This window comes from Trichosurus vulpecula, chromosome 2, assembly GCF_011100635.1.
Source record: "Trichosurus vulpecula isolate mTriVul1 chromosome 2, mTriVul1.pri, whole genome shotgun sequence".
NCBI classification, from domain to species: domain Eukaryota; kingdom Metazoa; phylum Chordata; class Mammalia; order Diprotodontia; family Phalangeridae; genus Trichosurus; species Trichosurus vulpecula.
This window is the reverse complement of record NC_050574.1, coordinates 420,648,351-420,672,192: the sequence shown is the minus strand read 5'-3', so window position 1 is coordinate 420,672,192 and position 23,842 is coordinate 420,648,351. Positions and strand designations below refer to the sequence as shown.

The 23,842-nt window shown below is 39.4% G+C and overlaps 1 protein-coding gene across 1 annotated transcript in view; it reads left to right on the top strand.

The window, feature by feature from the left end:
* VEGFD (vascular endothelial growth factor D) overlaps positions 1–23,842 on the top strand; it is a 74,209-nt gene that overhangs the window by 34,302 nt on the left and 16,065 nt on the right. Inside the window, exons 2-4 of the mRNA XM_036745561.1 lie at positions 12,342–12,552; positions 17,639–17,829; positions 19,820–19,968. Of these exons, the coding sequence (XP_036601456.1) occupies positions 12,342–12,552; positions 17,639–17,829; positions 19,820–19,968 (551 nt within the window). The remainder of the gene's footprint in view (positions 1–12,341; positions 12,553–17,638; positions 17,830–19,819; positions 19,969–23,842) is intronic.

Below are 23,842 nucleotides of genomic sequence, written 5' to 3'. Positions count from 1 at the left end.
AACATATCTAATGGAAATATATATATATATACATACATATAAATCATATCACTCAGTGTGTCGTATGGTGCATAGCATATATCATTGCATTCAGTAGCATTCCCCATAGTACTTGTTTACATAGCAAGGGGTCCCAGGTTAAGGTCTTCCTTAGCACAACACATCCTTAAGGGATAGAAAATGCCACACCATCCACCCCTAGGTCACAGTAAGTTACAATCTCTTCAGTAAATACAGAGTATCCAAGTAAAGTCCTCTTTCATCTTAACTCTAGGTTCGCTTCCAAGTCCCATGGCTCTTCCTCTGTGGGCCTACTACTCCCAGATCTTGCTGGGTTCACACACAGGCAGCTCTCTGTTCCTGCTCCTCATCTCAGCTCATGGGCATTGCTCCACTCCAAGCTCTCCCTGCTTCTGCCTGACAGCAGGCTCCAGGGGCTCTTGCCCACAGCTTCTGTTTCTGGGAAAAAAAAGCTTAACAAGGAAACAACAATATTTACACACATTGGCAGCACCCTCATCTCAATTCACTTTAACAGCTCTTAAAAGCGGTTTAAGCTAAGCCTCCTTCCCATGGGTGGGTCTCCACTCTTTACCTCAATTCACTCATAAAAACCAACAGACAGGGCTTCTCTCTGAAAGATTAACACAGATTAACAGAGGGAGTGCCAACGTCTCAAACATTCTTTCTGTTAGGCCTCCCTACAAGCAAGTTCCTCTAGGCAAATTCCTCCCTCTGCCCACTCAGGCCAGCTTCTCTCTCTCAGCTCTAACTGCTCTGGCCTTACTTCCTCTCAGTTCTGCTTTACCCTTCCTCTTCCTTTTCCCTTTTTTGGCAAGCTGCTCCCACACTGGGCTCCATGTGACTTAGGATGCACCATAGCTTTGAGCTGGGCCAGAACGCAAAGCAAGTCCTATTCTATTAACATTACATTAAGTACTCAATGTGTTACAGAAACTTAACTCCAAAAGAAAAAGCAACAAAACATCCCACTTTGTTTGCTGTTATGCCTGGGAACTCTGGAATTTGGCTATATTATTCCTAGGAGTTTTCCTTTTGGGTTTTCTTTCAGGAGGTTGATGGGTGGATTCTTTCAATTTCTATTACCCTCTGGTTCTAGACTATCATGGCAGTTTTCCTTGATAATTTTTTGCAAGATGATGTCTAGGCGCTTTCTTTGATCGTAGATTTCAGGTAGTCCAATAATTTTAAAATTATCTCTCCTGAATCTATTGTCCAGATCAGTGGTTTTACTAATGAGATATTTCACATTGTCATCTTTTTTTTCATTCTTTTGGCTTTTGCTTGATTTCTCGTAAAGTCATTAGCTTTCATTTGCTCCATTCTAATTTTTAAGGAATTATTTTCTTCAGTGAGCTTTTGGACCTCCTTTTCCATTTGCCCAGGAATTCTTCTCCTCCTTTAGCAAGCTGTTGACTTATTTTTCATGATTTTCTTGCATCCCTCTCATTTCTTTTTCCAATTTTTCCTTGATTTCTCTTACTTGATTTTCAAAATCCTTTTTGAGCTCTTCCATGGCCTGAGACCAATTCATATTTTTTCTTGGAGGCTTTGGATATAGGAGCTTTGACTTTGTTGTGTTCTTCTGGTTGTATGTTCTGATTTTCTTTGTCACCAAAGTAAGATTCTATAGTCTGAGTTTTTTTTTCTACTCCTCATTTTCCCAGCCAATTACTTGACTTTTTAACTCTTTTTTAAGGTGTATTATGAAGGCAGAATTTATGATTTCAAAGAGAATCATATATATGCCTGAAAGGTTAGGAACTGCAGGATATAAGGAATTCTCTAGGTAGAAGCCAGAAGAACTAAAGCATGTATTTAAACTCCACAGTAACAGACCCACAAACCAGCGTCCCCATTTTGATATTTTGATCAAAAGCTTCCAGGCCCAATAAGTGTGCCTCACAAGAGTAACCAGGAGGCCACAGAGAAGCATGATGGTATAAAGCAAAATCATGTACATGCTTCCCCTCTACGGTAAGAAGATTACCCACTGGCCTCAAGTCCTTGCTCCGCACTCCTCGCTCCACACGTGGGTCAGCTCTGCTGCCGACAGCTCGTGCGTCAGCTTCGGCTGTAGGTGTCTCTGGCCCCAATGGAAAGGAAAAAAGGGATCTTCAAGCCGTCTTCTCCCCTCTTATAGAGTTTTTGACATCATCAAGTGCTGCCTGAATGACCAGGGCTGAGTGGTTCTTGAGTTGGCCCCTTCCCCTAGGTTGACACCCAATAGGTCATGGCTCTGGAGTCAACACCTCCCCTCAGCCAGCCCCATGAATCATCACACAGAAAGTTCTCTGCTCTCAGGCATGGACCTCTGGGCTCCCTGCCCCAGAAGAGAAGCCACAGATCCAGCACCCAGCAAGGCTCAATGAGATAAACTGAGTCACTCAAAGAAAACAAAGGCCACTCTGGCCACATAAGGTAGGATTCTGCTTCCAGGGTGGAGAGTGTACTGTCCCAAGCTTCAGGGGTTTTGTGCAGCTGTTTTCACAGATACTTCTAGGGACTTGTACATTTTCAGCTCTTCCAAGGTGGTATGATCAAAGGAGAGGTGTTTATTCCTCTCCTGATCTGTGCTCTGGTCTGTGAGTGACCACAAGCACTCTTTTCTGCCTTAGAACTCTGAGGAGAATTTCCTCTCCACCACCACCACAAGCTCTGCCACACACTCCTCCTTGCCCCAGGAGTGCCACCCAGATCCAAATACAGGCAAAGCAAGAGAATCCTGCCTCAACACCAGCAAAGAGATCCCTACAATCCCCCTCTGATCAGCTGCTTTATCTGCCACTGTCTGTGGGTTAAGAGCTCTGAAAGCAGCTATGGCCATTGCCTCTGACTGAGGGCTGAGGCAGGACTGCACTCCGCTCTCACCCAGATCCTACAGACCTTTCCTACTAATGCTCTAAGTTGTCTTAGGCATATGTGCATTGAGAAGTCTGGAAATTGCCACAGCTTCCAGTGATTCAGTCCCTCTGGGTTCTCTGGGGCAAGTGGCCCATGCTAGACAATGTTCTTCTCTCAGAGTGGTGCAACAGACCTTTCCTGTTGACCTTCCACATTGTCTTGGGCTGGAAATTTGTTTCACTCTGTCATTTTGTGTGTCATGCTGCTCTAGAATTTGTTTAGTCATTTTTACAGGTATTTGGAGGGGTTTGGGGGAGAGCTCAGTCAAGTCCCTGCTTTTATTCTGCCATCTTGGCTCTTCCCCCTAACTTTACTAATATTCTATTCACTTCCTTAGTTTCTTTCTTGTTTATTTTTTTTTTGCTAGACTAATCAAGTTCTGAGAGGGAACAGTTGAGGTCCCCCACTATTTGAGTTTTGCTCTCTATTTCTTCCTGTAACTGGCTTAACTTCTCCTTTAAGAATCTGATGCTATATCACTTGGTGCATATTTTTTAGTATTGATATTACTTCATTATCTATAGTATCTTTTTAGCAAGATGCAGTATTCTTTATTTCTTTTAATTAGGTCTATTTTTTCTTTTGCTTTGTCTGAGATCAGGATTCTTAGCCTTGATTTTTTTTTCTTAAGTTGAAGCATAATAGATTCTGCTCCAGCCTCTTACCTTAATTCTGTGTGTCTGCCTCAGGTGGGTTTCTTGTAAAAAACATATTGTAGGAGTCTGCTTTTTGTTCCATTCTGTTATTCACTTCCATTTTATGAGAGATTTCATCCCATTCACATTCACTGTCATGTGTATTCCCCTCCATCTTATTTTACCTCCAGTTTGTTGTCTCTCTCCTTTTACCTTTTCCCTCCTCAAAAATGTTTTGCTTCTATCTACCACCTCCCCCAGTCTGCCCTCTTTTTTGTCAGTACCCCCTCTCCCACTTTGCCTCTCCATGAGAAATAATTTACCCCATTCCACCTCTCCCTTCCTTCTGCAACCAGTGTACTCCTCTTTCTCATCTCTTAATTTTGTTATGTCATTCTCTCCAATTCACCTTATACCTGTACCCTTGGTATACATGTATACATATATATATATATATATATATATATATATATTTATATTTATATCTATATCTATATGTATATCTATATATGTATGCATACATGTATTTATTCCTTCTTACTGTAGTATTAGTGGTACAATTTTTAAGAACTACAAGTACCATTTTCCCACATAGGGATGTAAACAGTTCAGCTCCATTAAATCCCTTATGTTTTCTTTTCCCTTTTTTACCTTTTTAGGCTTCTATTGGGTCTTGATATTGGAGATAAAATTTTTTGTTTGATTCTAGTCTTCTTATGAAAGCTTGAAATCCTTAAATTTCATTGAATAGCCATTTTTTTCTCTTGAAGCATTATGCTTAATTTTGCCAGGTAGGTGATTCTTGATTGTAGTCCTATGTCCTTTGCCTTTCAGAATATCATGTTCCACAACTTCTGATCCTTTAAGTTGTAACTTCTAAATCCTGTGTAATCCTCATTGTGACTCCCCAATATTTGAATTGTTTCTTTCCGGCCACTTTCAGTATTTTCTTCCTTGACCTGATAGTTCTGAAATTTGGCTATAATGTTCCTTCAAGTTTTTATTTTAGTATCTCTTTCCTGAGTATTTCAATGCTTATTTTGCCCTCTAGTTCCAGGACATTAGGGCAGTTTTCCTTGATGATCTCTGTAAAGATGCTATCTAGGTCCTCCTTTTGCTTATGGCTTTCAGGTAGTCCAATGAGTCTGACATTGTCTTTCCTGGGTCTATTTTCCAGATCAGTTATTTTTCCAATGACTATCTTACATTTTCTCCTATTTTTTCATTCTTTTGAATTTGTTTGATTTTTGACATCTCATAGAGTCATTAGCTTCCACTTGCCCAATTCAAACTTTTAAGGAGTTTTCCCTCAGCTTTTGTACTTTCTCTTCCATTTGGCCAATTGTACTTTTTAAGGAGTTGGATTTTTTTCTTGTTGTTGTTGTTTTGTTTTGGAGAAAGGAAGGCAATTGGGGTTAAGTGATTTGCCCAAGGTCTCACAGTTAGTAAGTGTTAAGTGTCTGAGGCCGGATTGGAACTCAGGTCCTCCTGACTCCAGGGCTGGTGCTCTACTCTCTGTGCCACCTAGCTGCCCCAAGAGTTGTTTTCTTTAGTGGATTTTTCTATCTCAGTTTTCATTTGGCCAGTTCTACTTTTTAATTAGTTGTTTTCTTTTTCCAAGATGTTCATTGTTTTTTCATAATTCTCTTGCCTCACTTTCATTTCTTTTCACATTTTTTTTCTTCTACCTCTCTTATATGATTTTTAAACTCCTTTTTGAGCTCTTCCATGAGTTCTTTCTGGGCTTGAGACCACTTCACATTTTTCTTTGTTGTTTTGCCCATAGGTGTTTTGACATTGTTGTCCTCTTCTGAGTTTGTGTCTTGACCTTCCCTGTCACCATAATGACTCCCTTTGATCAGACCCTTTTTTTGTTCTTTTTTGCTCATCTTTTTGGGCCTTTTTCCTTTCTTTTAGACTTGAGCTTAGCACTGCCTCAGGCTTCTTGTGCCAAAGACTGCAGGCCCTGGGTGTTTACCTGGTGCTGCACTAATGTTGCCACAAGGCCCATGGGGACGCTTGTATTTGGTACTGTTCTGAGGGGGTGGGGTGGGGGGCTGGTGCTGCTGGAGGCCTTAGGGTCTGGCAGCTTATGTGGTGCTGAGCCGGGGTCATAGTGCTAGTATCTGCCGCATGCTAAACTAGTGGAGTATTTTTGCTTTTCCCTGGGGCTACACTGAAGCCGAGGGAAGTCTGGAAACTGTCCATTTGCCCAGGGCTATGCTGAAGCAAGTGGAAGTTCTCCAAACTGGAGGCTGCCTGCTTCCCTGGCTATGCTGAGGCAGGTGAGGGGTCCTGGTGTTGGAGTTTGCCTGCTCCACCACACTGGGACTCAGGATCTCTCACCGTTTCCTGAGTTGGGGCTTGCTGCTGTCTTCCTGGGATGCTTCCTGTCCTGGACTGTGCTCTCCTTTTACCCAAATGAGACAGACCTTTCTTGCTGATCTTCCAAGTTTCTCAGGCTAAAAGATTGTTTCACTCTATCTTTTTGCTGGCTCTGCCGTTCCAGAATTTGTTTGAGGGTGCTATTTTATTGTTGTTTGGAGGTGAATATGGGAGAGTTATGGCAATTTACTGCTTACTCCACCATCTTGGCTCCCAGAAGTTCTTTTGTTCAACAAGCATTTATTAAAAGCTTAACCATGTACCAGGCACTGTGCTGAATACTTTAAAATTAATCTCATTTGATCCTCTCAATAATCCTGGAAGGTAGGTATTGTTATGATCCCCATTCTACACTTGGGAAAACTGAGGCAGACAGAGGTTAAGTGACTTGCCTAGGGTCACACAGCTAGTAAGTGTTGGAAGCTCAATCTGAACTCAGGTTTTCCTAACTCTAGACTCTAAACTCTATCAACTTTATCTGCTCTACCCAGCTGGTTTATAATCATAAAGTCAACATTTTACGTGGATAATGGGCATGAGACTTGGACTTTTTGATAGATATATGTGCTTCTGGAGGTGGTAAAGATGAATAACTTAGTTTGTAGTCCATTTTTCGACTCGAAAGTCAGAAGAAGTCAATACAGCATATGGGCTTGTACTTACCAGAGGAAGGCTATCACAGCCAGAATTAGACAGGATCACGCAGAAATTTAAATCTCGTGCCCTCAAAAGTTGTGCCATTGTGGTGGGGAGGGGGGCACAAATGAGAATGTATGTTCATATGGCATTAGAGATGAGGACAGGGTCATGTTTTCTTCTCATAATCAATGCTTTACATAATATAAAGACAATGTCTTAAAACTACATCCACCTCACCCCATATTCCAGAATTTAAAATCCTTGATGTTCAGTAACTCTATAAATACTTATAAGAATTCCAGGTAGAGCATGTTATGTTTTATCCCGTAAGCAAGGGGGAGCCACTGATGGCTTGTGAATATGGGAGTGCATACATTGAGAAGTTTATTTTGGCAGCTGAATAAAGGATGGCTAATCTCTAGGGAGGGTCAGGGAAGGACTAGAGACAAGGACATAAATTAAGAGGCAATTACACTATTCCATATCAGAGGTAAGGAGGAGTTTGGAGGAGAGAAAGAGACAGATTCAGCAGGATTTGACACAACTCATCAGATGTGTGGCAGGGAGTAGGGGGAAAAGAAGAAGTCAAAGATAACTTCTGGCATGTACTAAGTGCTTAATAAATGCTTCTTGACTGACTAATCTGGGTGTTCATGAAGACATTGGTGCCATCAACCAAAACACAGACATTGGGAGAAAAGGAAAGTTTGAGGGGAAAGATGACAAATTATATTTTAGAGGATCACAGATTACTGGAAGGCACCAGCAAGTCCAGCCCCTTCCGGTGAGGAGAATGTTACATGCCATGCTCAGACAGATTTGAATCCAGGTTTTCCTCACTCCAAGTCCAGCGCTCCCTACTAATTTCGTGGTGGATGGATTGAGTCTGCTGTAATTGGGAGATCCACAAAGATGTTCAGCAGGCAACTGGTACTTCTAGATTGAAGTTCAAGGAAGAGATTGTGGTAAAACATACAGATTTGGAAGTAACCTGAATAGAGGCAATAATTGAAGCCAAGGAAAAAGATGAAATTATTCAAAGAGTTACTATAGAGATGACATCAAGCATATTGCAAATAGAAACTTAGTGGGGATGGGGAAACCAGACTTGGGGTGTGGGATAAGAAAGATGAATCAACAAAGGAGATCACTGCAAACTGATACTATCTCACATCAATGGGGACCTTTCCTCCAGCAGTCATCTCCCCTTATTCTTTTATTAGCAATCTCTACTTTTCTATTAGTTACTGTCTGCTAGGGTCACAGATAATGCTGCCTCCCATTCAGGAATGGGGTTGAAGCACTCTCCATAGTGGGTACGTATTAGAGATATCACTTGGGAAAGTCTAGTTCTTCCCATAGTGGTTTAGAAGCCCACAGGGCTTTTCAACGAACTAGGAATGAAAAATTGCTCCAGGACTGTTCTATCTTCACCCACTATCAACTTTCCCGTACTTACATGAACATGCTCATTTGTCTCTGGACCTTCTAAGACTCTGCTTTGAAAACCTGGTATTTATTTTCTTTCTTGCATGCACCCCTTTGCCCCAGATGCTTTACAGATTCTTTTTTTCTTTTACCTTTTCAGTAATGAAAAGGTCCAAATCCTTGATCAATAGGACCAGAGATCATAGGATCATAGATTTAGAGCTGGAAACAACTTTAGAGTTCATCAAGAACAATCTGTTCATTTTATAGATGGGGAAAACTGATAATGAGAGAGGTTAGATAATTCGCCCAGGGACACATAGCTAAATAAGTACTAAGGCAGATTTTGAACTCAGGTCTTCCTCACTCCAAGTTCAGAGGTCTATTCCCTATGCCATCTAGCTGCCATCTTGTTCTGAGAAACCTGAGAATCTTAAAGGTGACATACAAGACTCTTAGCCAGTTCATGCTTTAGGTCCTGAGAAGAGCCAGGCTTTTATTATCTAAAGAAAGATGGAATGGAAGGAAGAAAGGAAGGAAGGAAGGAAGGAAGGAAGGAAGGAAGGAAGGAAGGAAGGAAAAGAGAGAGGGTCAGAGGCAGAAACCTTTTGTCCTACTGTCACCTTAGGCCATCATTCTAACCTCTCTTCCCCTTTCATGGCCAAACTTCTAAAATTATTTGCCTCTGAGACTTCTACTTCTTCATAACACACTCTCTTTAGCCTGATGCAATCTGGCTTGCCATCTGAACTGAAAGAAGTCTCTAAAAATTACCTCCTAATTGTCAAAATTAATTGTCTTTTCTTAATTTTCACCATCTTTGGCTTTCTGGATCATACGATACTGTTGACTACTTCATTGGCTTCCATAATAACAGTCTTTCCTGATTTTCTTTTTGTTTCTCTGACTCTTCCTCTTTTCTCTTCTTCTTTGGTTCTTCTTCCTCTTCCCTAGATCCTGAAAACAAATATCTCTCAGGGATCTGTCCTTAACCCTGTTGTCCCTGTGTTATACTAGTGATTTCATTCAAATTTATGGCTTTTAATAATCACTACTATAGAGATGAACCCCGAATCTATCTTTAGGCTAACCCCTTGACTGAATTCCAAACTGTTAGTTAAATGCCTTCACCAAGATGTTCTATTAACTCTTCAAGCAGTTCAAAACTGGACTCACAATTCCCCCCACCCCTGGAAAAAAGTGATGAATTTGGAGCCAGATGCCTGGATTCAGATCCTGGCTCTGCCTCCTGTTACCTGTGTGGGCCCACTCACTACCTTGAAGCCTCAATTACTGATCTATAAAATGAGGGTGTTGGCCTCAATGACCTTTAGAGTACCCCCCAGTACTACATCTACGATTCTCTAAAACAAAATTCATCTTTCTCTCCCAACCTGCTTCTTCCCTCATTCAACTTTAAATCTAGGCTCTTCTGATCCTATGACACTTAAAACTTGCCCCTTCTCCCAAATTTCTTATTTCTGATAATGGCACAGCCATTTTCCCAGTAGCTCAAGCTCAAAACCTCACATTGGTCTTTGATTCTTCCTTTTTCTAGTGTGATGTATAAAAGTTCAATAGACATAATTTCTAGCATATTATTGCTAGCATATTACTAATAAAAAGATGACCATTTGGCCATCTCTTTTAGATGAAAAGACCCCTCATGGAACCCACTCAATACTTAGATGCCCTTTGAAGAGTAGGTGTTCCTGAGGGTGGAAATTGACTCTGATTGGTTAACAAATAATGAAAAGAACGAATATTATAATGAAGAAGTGGGCTTATTCTAATGAGGGGCTGGGAGGATGTGACTAGAATCACTCAGTTTCGGTCAAAGAGCATTATTTCTATCCATATCACCAGTCAGACAAAAGGGAGAATTCACATTTTCCTAGACCTGTCCGACTAAAACACAATGGGCCAGAATCTATCAATTCACCTAACTTTATCTTTTGAATAGATCTGAGTTCTTCCTCTCATTAGCAGTCCTGCACTTCAAAATCTGCCTGAATAACCCATAGGGGCTGATTTCTGAATAAGAAAGTAGAAAGGAAGAAAAACCTTGGTCCTAATTCAATAATTAGTTATTAAATACAAGAGGGAAATAATCATTTCTCCCACTACTCCATCTCTCATCTACTCAGTTGTAAAGTCCCTTTGAATGTACCACCATATTATCTCCTATCCATTTCCTCCTTTCCACTAGCACTATATTTAGACCCTCATAACAATTCCTTTAGTCTATTGCAATAATCTCAACTGGTCTCAATGCTTCCAATCTCTCCCCTTTCCTGTCTATCATTCATATAGCTGCCAAAATCATTTTCTGGCTCAGAATCTTTGAATCCTCTCTTGATCCAGCAGCAGAAGTGAATGAATGGGTCAAGGGGGAAGCATTAAATATTTATTATGGGCAATTACACTGTGCAAAGCACCAGGCATACAGACAAGACAAACCCTGTTCTCACATGTTCGAATTCTGAGGGAGATAACACACTTAAGAGGCTTTAGCTGCAATTCAGATGGCAAGGCTCAGTGTTTCTTAGGTGCCCTGGTAATGGCAGATAGTCATGCATCCTCTTTAGTAAAATTTTCCCAAAAACAGTATCAGTGTCTGATGTTGAAGTATTTGATGAGACCAAAGACTTTGGCAAAGAGAACTTCATTTTCTGGCCCATAGCTCAGGAGCTAGGCCTGCTGACAATGTCGGAGCTGCAACACCAGCAGAAGCAATTGCCAAGCTGCTTCTTCTGGGTTGCCTGAACAATGTCCACAGGTGAAAGGCTGGAAACAGGATGAGTTGGAGTTGGGTGGCAGGGGGCGGTTCTTTGTCTTACCTGCTTATTGGTATTAGTCTATAGTTGGTATTGACGGTGGGGAAGGCAGGCTGCTTCTCTCTCCTTGGAGGCTGATCCCTTGGTGGACATCTGCAGGGTCTGAGACTTGGGTTGTCTCTACCAGAGTCTGAGGAGAGGTAGTGCTAAAGGAGATAGTAATTCCTTGGCAGAAGTGGGACCTTTTCCTTTCTAACCTCTCGTCTGTCTCCATCCCACACGCTTGTCTCATTGGAACTTGTATTATAATTATTTATGCACGTATATTCTTCTATTAGACTGAAGGTAAATAGCAGGGAATGGATCGGGTTTCATCTTCACATCTCCAGTGACTTCCACATGTAGGTACTTAGATAGTACAAGACTTCCAATTCAAAATCCCTGAAAATTTTTCCAATGGAACAAGATGAAGTTTTCAAAAAGCTAAATAGGGCCAAGGGCAGTTAGGAGGTGCAATGGGTAGAGTGCTGGATCTGGAGTCAGGAAGACACATTTTCCTGACACTTACTAGCTGTGTCACCCTGGGCAAGCAAGTCACTTTATTCCATCTGTCTCAGTTTCCTCATCTGTGAAATGAGCTGAAGAAGGAAATGGCAAACCACTCCAGTATCTTTGCCAAGAAAACCCCAAATGGGGTCATGGAAAGTTGGACACGACTGAAAAATGTCCAAACAGCAATAACGATGGGCCAAGAGATAACAGATTTGCCAATCAACATTTGTAGAGTAAGTTTACACCCTGGGAGTTTCACCATGCAGATGAAATCATGGGTCAGGAGTAAACAATAAAATAAAATGGAAATCATTCGTATGAATATTATAGAGCCTAAGAATGAATAAGAGGCAGCTAAGTGGCACAGTATAGAGAGCCTGGTCTGGAGCCAGGAGACTCATCTTTGAGAGTTCGAATCAGGCCTCAGACATTTATTAGCTGGGTGACCCTAGGCAAATCATTTAACCCTGTTTGCCTCAGTTTCCTCATCTGTAAAAAATGAGCTGGAGAAGAGGATGACAAACCACTCCAGTATCTTTGCCAAGAAAACCCCAAATGGGCTCACAAAGAATCAGATATAACTGAAACAACTTAACAGCAAAAATATCAGTCTGGCATATGTGCAGACCCCATCAGCTTGCTGAGCTGGTGCAATTTCCCATTGTGGAAAAGTTTAAAAGTAGCTTTCTAGGAGACTAGTAATGACATATAATGGAAGTTGCATCAGCCAAACACCCCAATGGGGGGAAAACACTCTTAAATGTGTTAAGTAGCTGAGGACAAAGGTTGAAAGTACAGTATCATATTAATAACTGATGAGCAAATCTATCTAAAGTTAGAATTACCAGAAATAAAACTTCACAGGTTTCTGGTACTCATTTGTTCTTTCCTGAGTACCTTTATGACTTCTTTGATTAATAGCGTGATAGCAGTTATCTGAAGTTATCAAGGAAAACTGAAAATTGAGTAACGCTTTTAAAAAATCCTTTTTTTCTTGCAGCGGACACCTCAGTCACTGTTAGAGCGCTCGGAACAGCAGATCCGGGCTGCATCTAGCTTGGAGGAACTCCTCAGGATCACTCACTCTGAAGACTGGAAGCTGTGGAAATGTCGACTGAAGCTCAAAAGCTTAGCTAGCATGGATTCCCGCTCAGCATCCCATCGCTCCACCAGATTTGCGGCAACATTTTATGACATTGAAACACTTAAAGGTAGACATGTGGTTGTGCTTCTCTCTTGTCAAATTTTTGGCATTGATCATCCATACCATCTGTTTCATTATGTTTAAGTAAAACAGGCAGATGCATAAGAATGATTTTAAAAATAAGGGTCTTTTGTCATTCTCTGCTTGATCAGGTATTGGTATTGAATCATGATTCCCTTTTTATTTTAAATGGGAAAATAGGAAAAGTGATTTTTAATGATTCAACAGCAAATAATAAGATGGCCAAATGTAGAAAAATACTTAACCCTATGATATCTAGGAAACATAAAGCCAAAAAGAAAAACCACTAGAAAAGCAGAACTGAAATACCTATGCTTATTAGTGAGGAGTATTACAGCGTCATGTCTATATGGGGGCTAATAAATTAGATATAGTCTTCTGATTTTCCTTCAGAGTCTGTGACCTCCGCTGAGAAAAACAAGTAAATACAGAAAGACACATTATAATGGATGTTGCTGTTTCATGATAGATTATGGTAAAAATGAACTCATGACAGCTAAAGAACAAAAACTCCAGCCTAATAAATAAGATCATTTGAATAATATCAAGGTAAATTTTATAGCACATGAACGTATATACATATATATGCATATATATTTTATGCTGTATATGTACTGTATATAGTACTTTGCAAAATGATTTGTTTGTATGAGTGTGCGTGTGCGTGTGTGTGTGTGTGTGTGTGTGTGTGTGTATACACATATAAACTGAGTGTCCTGAAAGTCTTAGCTATTAATAATTTAAAACTGCACCATGACTTTTGGGATACCCTGAATGCTACCTATCTCATTTGAAATTATTCATTCCAAGTTTGGGAGGATTTATTATTCCCATCCATGCACAAAGTCTAACTCAGAAAGGGTAAGAGACTTATCTAACCTCTCGCTACTAGTGAATGGCAGAGTTGAAACCTGAAGCTCCTGGGTGTGGTAGAATAGGAAGAGTCTCTCTTCTAATATTACTGCCACCATTGAAATGATAGTTTTGTGTTTCCATGACAAGAGATTGGAATCTTTTAGATTAGAACCACTGTAGGTAACCTGGCAAGATAGGGAAAATTACATGCTCTAGTCAAGCACTTTCTCCATTCTATGCAGCCATGTTCATATGGTACTAAATAGAAGTTTCTCTAATATAAAAATTGATTCTTACAGTCATATCCACTATCTTCTGATTTAAACTAATGGTCAGGCCCCCAAACTATTATTACACTGACAATCCTTTGGTTGTTTTTTTTTTCTTCCTGGTAGAAGAGATGGTGAATGATTACAAGAGGTTATTCTAGACCAAAAGTTCTTACCTTAGGGTCCATAGACCCCTAAGAGGTCCCTGCATAGATTTCAGAGAGTCTGTGCACTTGGATAGGGAAAAAATACAGTTATTCCTTACATATCATGACTTTCCCCATGGTGGGTTTTGATATATCACAGGTCAGCATGAGAAATTAAATGGGAATTTGGGGGGAGCTTTGTGGAAGTCACAGATGACATGTGAAGGCCAGCAGGTGATACAAAAAGTTTAGAAGTTCAGAAATGCATAAAATATATGTATAGTATTATATAATGTCAACTTTTTTTATTTTTAATGACATAATAATTCAGACTTCTCTGGTACAAAGGGAGGGCTAAAATTTTTTATACAGGTTTTCTAGATCATGGGGTGCTCCTAACCCCCACAATGTGGAAGGGATAATTGTACATCTTTAGTTTCACTAATCTCTAACTAAAATTTATTGTTTCCTTCAATAATGAATATAGGCATTGATATGTAAGGGTCCACAGCATTTAGTAAACTGCCAAAGGGGTTCATGATATATAAAAAGGTTGGTAAGCTCTGTTCTAGATGCAACCAAACTTTGCTTTTCCTTCCATAAAAATATTCATCCTTAGATTTCATCATTAGATTTTTATCATCATTATGCTTTCCATTAAAATCTGATTAATATTCATATCATACAATGATAAGCATAAACAGCCCAATAAAGCTATAAAATAATAGAAAATACATAGAATAGGAATAGAATAGAAAATTATTTTTTTAATTCCTTATGTTCATTATTTCTTTTTTTAAGTTTAATTTATTTAATATATTTAGTTTTCAGCATTGATTTTCTTGATTTCTCATAAAGTCACTAGCTTCCACTTGCTCCAATCTAATTTTTAAGGTAGTATTTTCTTCTTCTTTTGGACCTCCTTTTCCTTTTGGGTAATTCTGCCTTTCAAGGCATTCTTCTCCTCATTGGCTTTTTGGAGCTCTTTTGCATTTGAGTTAGTCTATTTTTTAAGGTGTTGTTTTCTTCAGTATATTTTTCAGTATTTTTCCGGGTCTCCTTTAGCAAGCCATTGACTTGTTTCTCATGGTTTTCTCACATCCTTCTCATTTCTCCTCCCAATTTTTCCTCTACTTCTCTAACTTGCTTTTCCATATCCTTTTTGAGCTCTTCCATGGCCTGGGACCAGTTCATGTTTTTCTTGGAGGATTTTGTTGTAGGCTCTTTGACTTTGTTGACTTCTTCTGGCTGTATGTTTTGGTCTTCTTTGTCACCAAAGAAAGATTCCAAAGTCTGAGACTGAATCTGGGTGCGTTTTCGCTGCCTGGCCATGTTCCCAGCCAACTTACTTGACCCTTGAGTTTTTCAGCGGGGTATGACTGCTTGTAGAGTGAAGAGTACTTTGTTCCAAGCTTGAGGGGATGCGCTGTTGTTTTCAGGGCTATTACAGCCAGCTCTGCCACACCAGCACTCCTCCTTCCCCAAGACCCCCCCACCCAGACTGGACTCAGATCTACAGCAGGCTCTGCACTCCTGCTCTGATCTGCCACTTAATTCCTCCCACCAGGTGGGCCTGGGGCTGGAAGCAATTGCAGCTGTAGTTCTGTAGCTGCCCCACCTCCACTGCCCCCCCAGGGCGGTGGCAGCTTTTCCCACTAACCTTCTCTGTTGTCTTTGGATGGACCATCCAGGCCATCCTGAACTAGAGCCCTGCTTCCCTCCACTGTTTTGTGGGTTCTACAATTCTTCTCTGTTGTCTTTGGTGTTTGTGGGTTGAGAAGTCTGGCAACTGCCACAGCTCACTGATTCAGGGTGCTAGGGCCCGCTCCGCCTGGCTCCTGGTCTGGTTGGTCCATGGCCCACGCTGGGCTCTGCTCCTCTCCACTCCACTCCCAGCTCCGTGCGTGATAGACCTCACCCAGCAACCATCCAGGCTGTCCTGGGCTGGAGCCCTGCTTCCCTCTGCTATTTTGTGGGTTCTGCAGTTCTAGAATTGGTTCAAAGCCATTTTTATAGGTTTTTGGAGGGACTTGGAGTGGAGCTTATGCGAATCCTTGCTTTCCAGCCGCCATCTTGGCTCCACCCCCCCGTAGAAAATTATTATAAAGACTTTTTTTTCACAAAATGCTACAATTTATTCATTTTATATGAAAAACCTTATGATTAATAAAGTAAAATTAAATTATTGCCTCATTATTGACTTCTTGGAGTGAATGCATATACTTTTAAAGAAGTGAGTAAGCAGAATTCTTAAATATGTAAATGCTTCCCTGCCACAATAACTGAAAAAAAATAATGCAACAAAGTCAAAGTAAACTCAATAGTCTATCTGATATTGAACAGTTTGCCAAGTATCTGGGAGTTTAAGTTTTAGGGGATTGCGGAAGCCCAGAATGGGAGAAATTAGGTCACAGTGGAAAAGAAAGAAAGAGGCTGAGAAAAGAGAGTTTAGAAATAGTCATTTTAATCCTATTTTAGAGAAGTCTATCAAAGCTATGTATTTTAATGAGAAATCTTAGGGTTTTTGGAATTATTCTCTGATTGTAAAATCCCAAGGGAACAGATTTATCTTAGCATCCAGAACATGAGCAGTCAGTAAAGTTTGTTGAATGTGTATTATTTTCGTATGGGATAATAATAATGATAATGATAATGACAACATTTATATGGTGCTTACTATGTGCCAGGCACACACTAAGCACTTTGGATATATTATCTCGTTTGATTTTCACAACAACCCATTGAGGTAGATGTTATTAATATCACCATTTTACTAGTAAGCAAAGCGAAGCAAACAGAGGTTAAGTCACTTGCTCACAAAGCTAGTAAGTGTTTGGGGCTGTATATGTGCTCAGGTCTTCCTGATTCAAGGCCCAGTACTTTATCCACAATATTCTGGTAATAGACTAATGTAAATTGACAAAGATATAAAAATAAAAATAGAATAGATTCCAAAAAACTCTACATCCTGAAACTAAACTGATCATAAAAGATCAAATATTTTCCAATAAGATATATAAATCCAAATGCAAAATTTACACAATATTTGAATATCCAAGTGCCAAAATCTAACAAAAGCTAACAAAGTGGTTACTATTTTACAGGAAAGTAATTCCCTTTTTGTTCAGTAGTTTTTTCCTTCTCCTTCTCCTTACCCTTCTGCTTGATTCTACTTAGCATGGTTAGAGCATTATTTTGTTTATAAGTCTTAATTTCATCATCATTTAGAACCATGATTCTAGGACATTTCATTATGAGGCAACTTACACAGATTTATTAAGAAATTAGTCTGCTGATTTTTCCATTCACTGTCATTGTCCAAAATATGATCTTTTTGTGATATATTATCATTAAAAATGTATTTCTATGTAGGCCTATGAATAGGTGCCATGCTTGGCTTCAAATGGAAGCAATTGTCTCTGGCTGGGATCCTAAAAAGTTCTTAATAAATGCCATTCAACTCAATGTGTTTTTGTTTATCTTCTCATTAATCAGCTTTTCCAGATGGACAGTGTCTGTTTATAAAATGGATTGGATGATTCTCTCCAAAGGAAAATAAAATAATTACCAGTACCTATACCAACTCCCACTCCCCCACCATGGATGGAGCTAAGGAGAAAGGTCTTCCCTCTCTCCCTTAAAAAATAGTATTTGATCATATAAACTGACTAAAATAACCAAGAATGAAAGAAATGAACATTGGGAACCTGAAAATTATATCATTAATATAGCTACTGCTCACATATTGTAGTACTAAAAATGTTACTTAATTTACTGTTTTCAATTAGTTTTCTTTCTTCAGTCATAGATGAAGAATGGCAGAGAACTCAATGCACTCCAAGAGAGACCTGTGTGGAAGTGGCCAAAGAACTGGGGAAAAGCACTAATACTTTCTTTAAGCCCCCCTGTGTTAATGTATTCCGGTGTGGAGGCTGCTGCAATGAAGAGAGCCTCCTTTGTATAAACACAAGCACATCATATGTTTCAAAACAGGTAATGCAAATTTTCATGATCCCTACAAAGAAATGCAAGTGTTAATGCCCCAAATCAGAGAATGATGCTAATGACTCAAAAACGTGATGCTGAAAGGATTCATAATAAATAACATCTAGCATTGTGCGGTCAATAAATATGTTTTATCAGTCCAAGGGAAAAAAGGCTCTTTCAAAAGCTACTCTGTAAGGTTGATTATGGAACAAACATCACTTATATGAGTGGTGAGAAAAAAAGGCAGGTTGCATGGCAAAAACTACAGTTTAGTTAAGAGACATGATGCTGAAAGGCTTATAAATCAAATTAGAACCCTTTCTTCTTATTATTATTGTATGTTTGTTGTCTTATATAATCCTTTTCTTAATGTTTTCTTAACTCCTCTGTGAAAACTGGGTATTCTGATAAAATTCTAAACTGAATACATTTGTTCATGTGAGCACTTGTACCAAAATGGAATAGCGGAATTGTGACTTTATATGATGCTAATGGGTCAAATTACTCATACTTTTTCCTTTAGTCGGAATGGGGGAATTTCTGTAGCTAAATGGCCAAGGAACAATCTGATATAGTGTGATGTGAGATATTTGTGAAAATTCTGACCTCTAGTGTTCAAGAGTTAAAAGAATGCTCTCAGTATTCTAAGCAGCAACTGTCAGTTAGAAACGAAGCTTACATAACATGACGGTAATTAGTTTAGGTGACTTAAAATAGATGTTTTTTGTAGCATACATGAAAACTTGCACAAGCAGGCTCAAATTAAAAACAGAATGGAATAAATAAAGCTGTTTTATGAGCAATCATAAGTATGCCCCAGCTATTGGCCCAAGACTGGTTTTCTTAGTAAATGTTTTTGTTGTCCAGTTGTTTTCAGTCATTCCCAACTTGTCATGACCCCATTCGAGGTCTTCTTGGCAAATATACTGTAATGGTTTTCCATTTCCTTCTCAAACTTATTTTACAGATGAGGAAACTGAGGCAAACAGGGTGAAATGATTTGCTAATAAATGTGTGAGGCCAGATTTGAATTCATGCAGACGAGTCTTCCTGACTCCAGGCCCAGCACTCTTTCCATGGCACCACCTAGATGCCATATTCCTTAGTTAATGGCTGGATACTTAAAAAGTCATACTCAAAATATTTTTAAAAGTAATACAACTATACAAAGTCCTATACTTGCTTTACAAGTATGTATAGTTGAAAATTTTAATTCAGTCCAAACAACAATTTTCACTCCAATGTTGTAGAATAGTTGATGAATGAGTAAAATCAGAGGAGTAATGTTAATACAATAAGTAAATCAGAGTGCTTTCCTCACAATCATTCTGTGAGGTAGGTACTATAAGTATTATTCAGCCCACTATAAAGAAGAGGAAACTGAGTTTCCTTGAGGGTAAGGATCTTGCAACAGAAAATTATGTCAGAAATAACACTCCAACCCAAGAAACAAATGAAATGGAAACTAAAAACACATAAAATGAAAGTTCAAACTTCTCTGTGCATTTTCTAGACCTGCTCTAGAAGTAGTCACTGACCATTTTTTGATGGACCCATTTGCCAAGATTCAGAGCCTTTTCCTCTTAAGCACAATTAAGAAGACAACAAAATTATACTTCAGCTTTCTTCCTTAAAGGACTTAAAGCACAATGATATCTAGTATCTCATTTTATCCTTTATAGACCCTCTCAATGAAGCAGCATCAGGTACCCTCACTCCAGTTTTATCAGGGAAAATGGGCATTAAGTGTTTAAGCAATTTGACAAAGCTCACACCATGACAGAGCTGGGAAAAGAACCCCATGCTTCATGCTCTTTCCAGCAACCTATCCTTGTGTCCACATTACCTCAATTATAGCTTTGTATTCAGCTGGCATTTCCTATAGTTACTACCATTGAGAATAAAAGGATGCAATTGAAAATACAGAATGTGGTAGTCATTAAAATAATTTATATGTAATTAAGCCTGCATTATAATTGTCTTTCTTTTCCAACAGCTTTTTGAGATAACAGTGCCTTTAACAACTGTACCTGAATTAGTACCAGTTAAGGTTGCTAACCATACAGGTTGTAAGTGTTTATCAACTACTCCACACCACCCGTATTCCATCATAAGAAGATCCATCCAAATCCCTGAAGAGGATCGGTAAGACAATTGCTCTACTTAATTTTGTTAGGTTTTTCTTTTTCTGAAGCCTTACGTGTATAGTATGATTCTGTCAACACTCAACTAACATGCATTGATGGTAGTCTTCTTTTTTTCTTCAATCTCTGGTATTGTTCTTTCATCACATACCTTCTAGATCATTTCCATTTGCACTGACTACTCCTTAAAGTCACTATGTTGCTGTGAATTAACTCCTTTCTTTATTAGGTGTTAGATGCAAACTGCAACCAACCTCAAAAACCTTGTTAGGAAGAGACGTTACAAGTTTAACATGGAGCATACTTATTTTTTTTATATGCATAGTTTTACGGAGTTGTAAAACACCACTCCACCCTCCCATTTGGCAAACGTGCCTTGAGTACCAGGTTTTTTTTATATTTTAGGAGTTCAAAAGTGCCAAGGAAAGGATGCCTCTTGTTTTATTTTGTTTTGTTTTTGTTTTCCTTTTTTTAAATAGTATTTTTTCCTATTACATGCAAAGACAAATTTTTTTTGAGCATCCACTTTCAGAATTTTGAGTTCCAAATTCTCTCCCCTCTTCTCTCCCTACCCACCCTCCCTGAGAAGGCAAGCAATTCAACATAGGCCATACATGTATCATTGTGCAAAACATTTCCACAATAATCATGCTGTGAAAAACTAACTATATTTTTCTCTGTCCTATCCTGTCCCCCTCATTCAATTTTCTCCCTTGACCCTGTCCCTTTCCAAAAGTGTTTACTTTTGATTGTCTCCTCCCCTGATCTGCACTCCCTTCTATCATCCCCCTTTCTTTATCCCGTTCCCCCTACTTTCCTGTGTGGTAAGATACCCAATTGAGTGTGTATGTTATTCCCCCCTCAAGTCAAATCCAATGAGAGCAAGATTCACTCATTCCCCCTCACCTGCCCCCTCTTCCTTCCCAACATAATTGCTTTTTTTGCCACTTTTATGTGAGATGATTTACCTCATTCTATCTCTCCCTCTCTCAATATATTCCTGTCTCATCCTTTAATTTGATTTTAATTTTTAGAGATCATCCCTTCATATTCCACTCACCCTGTGCCCTCTGTCTATACATACATACGTACATACATACATACATACATATGTATATGTATGTATATTCCCTTTATCTAGCCTGATACTGAGGTCTCATGAATTATACACATCATCTTTCCATGTAGGAATGTGAACAAAACATTTCAACTTTAGTAAGTCTCTTATGATTTCTCTTTCTTGTTTACCTTTTCGTGCTTCTCTTGATTCTTGTGTTTGAAAGTCAAATTTTCTATTCAGCTCTGGTCTTTTCACTGAGAAAGCTTGAAAGTCCTCTATTTTATTGAAAATCTATATTTTGCTGTGGAGTATTATACTCAGTTTTGCTGGGTAGGTGATTCTTTCTTTTAATCCTAGCTCCTTTGACCTCTGGAATATCATATTCCAAGCCCTTTGATCCCTTAATGTAGAAGCTGCTAGATCTTGTGTTTTCCCTGATTGTGTTTCCACAATATTTAACTTGTTTCTTTCTGGCTGCTTGCAGTATTTTCTCCTTGGTCTGGGAGCTCTGGAATTTGGCTATAATATTCCCAGGAGTTTTCTTTTTGGGATCTTTTTCAAGAGTTGATCAGTGAATTCTTTCAATTTCTATTTTACCCTCAGGCTCTAGAATATCAGGACAGTTTTCCTTGATAATTTCTTGAAAGATAAGGTCTAGGCTCTTTTCTTAATCATGGCTTTCAGGTAGTCCAATAATTTTTTAAATTGTCTCTCCTGGATCTATTCCCCAGGTCGGTGGTTTTTCCAATGAGATGTTTCTCATTGTCTTCCATTTTTTCATTCCTTTGGTTCTGTTTTGTAATTTCTTGATTTCTCATAGAGTCACTAGCTTCCACTTGCTCCAATCTAATTTTTAAGGCAGTATTTTCTTCAGTGGTCTTTTGGGCCTCCTTTTCCATTTGGCTAATTCTGCCTTTCAAGGCATTCTTTTCCTCATTGGCTTTTTGGAGGTCTTTTGCCATTTGGGTTAGTCTATTTTTTAGTGTTATTTTCTTCGCTATTTTTTGGGTCTCCTTTAGCAAGTCACTGACTTGTTTTTCATGATTTTCTTGCATCACTCTCATTTCTCTTCCTAATTTCTCCTTTATTTCTCTTACTTGCCTTTCCAAATCCTTTTTGAGCTCTTCCATGGTCTGAGACCAATTCATATTTTTCTTGGAGGCTTTTGATGTAACTCTTTGACTTTGTTGACTTCTTCTGGCTGTATGTTTTGATCTTCCTTGTCACCAAAAAAAGATTCAATAGTCTGAGAATTGCCTTGCTTGCTCATGTTCCCAGCCAACTACTTGATTCTTGAGGATTTTGTCAGGGTATGAATGCCTTCAGAATGACAAGTGCTTTGTCCTAAGCTTCAGGGGCATTGTGTTGCTGTTTTCAGAGCTACTTCTACACAGCAAGCTCTGCCACACCAGCACTCCTCCTCCCCTAGGAACCACCAACCAGGGCCGTGACCCAGATCCAAGCAGGGCAAAGCAGGAGAACCCTGCCTCTGCACCAGCCATGCGCTCCCTGCGCTCCCTCTCTGATCCTCTGCTTGATTTCTCCCACTGGGCCTGGGGCCAGAAGCAACCACAGCTGGGGCTCTGGAAGCAGCCACATGAGCTTCTTGCTGCTGCAGCTGCCATTCTGCACCACCTCTGCCACCCCCAGGTCTGGGGCTGACTGTGCACTCATCTCACCCAGCAGTTTTCCCACTGACCTGCTCCATGATCTTTGGCGTTTGTGTGTTGAGAAGTCTGGTAACTGCTATAGCTCAGTGATTCATGGCCCTAAGGCCTGCTCTCCCCAATCTATTCCTGGCTTTGTCATTCTTGGCGTGGTCCATGCTGGACTGTGCTCTGCTCTGAGTACAATGCTATAGACCCTTCCCAGCAACCATCCAGAGTGTCTTGGGCTGGAGACCTGCTTCCCTCTGTTATTTTGTAGGTTCTGTAGCTCTAGAATTTGTTCAGAGCCATTTTTACATGTTATTGGAGGGATTTAGGGAGAGCTTAAGTGAGTCCCTGCTTTCCAGCCGCCATCTTGCCTCCGTCCCCCCAAAGGATGCCTATTGTTGTAGCAGAATGTCTCAAAATTTAAGACATAATGGTATTTTTCTTATTTTTCTCTTATTGTTTTTTATCTCACAATGGGGTGAATAATACTTGTACTATCTACCTCACAAGGTGATTGTAAGGAAAGCACTCTGATGGACCTATTATATTAATGTTATTTCTCTAATTTTATTAGTTCATCAAGTAGTCTACAACTTTGGAGTGAAAGTTGTTTTTTGGCTGAATTTTTTCTTATTAGTGTCTCTCATTTCTTACATTGGTTGGGGTAATCCATGACCTCTTTTCACTAAGTCACCCATTTATCATTGCAAGTTTGACTACAAGAGGTAGTCAAGTGTCAAGGAAGTCAGTGTATCTATCAACTTTGAATATGCTCCCCCTTTCTCCCTTTTTACTTCAGTGATATAAAATTGAATGGAGGCCCAACAAGTAGATATGTGGACCAGAAAAAAAATAGTACTACATGTATCCATTTTCTGATTATTTCAGTTAAGAGAGGCAAAAGATACAGCTTGGTCAGCAAGCCTTTATTTTTTTTTATTTGCATTGCTTTTCTTGTGTAATTTATTTTTAAAAATATATTTTATTGATATCTTCCATTCTTAAATTTCCTAGATTTCTCCCTGTGTGTCTTCTAATACCACCTCCAAGAGCCAATCCTTACCACAAAGGACTTAAAAAAAAGACAGTAGAAAGGGGAAAAAACTCAAAACTGAAGAATACATTTTAAAAAATCTGACATTCTCTGCAGTGTTCCACAT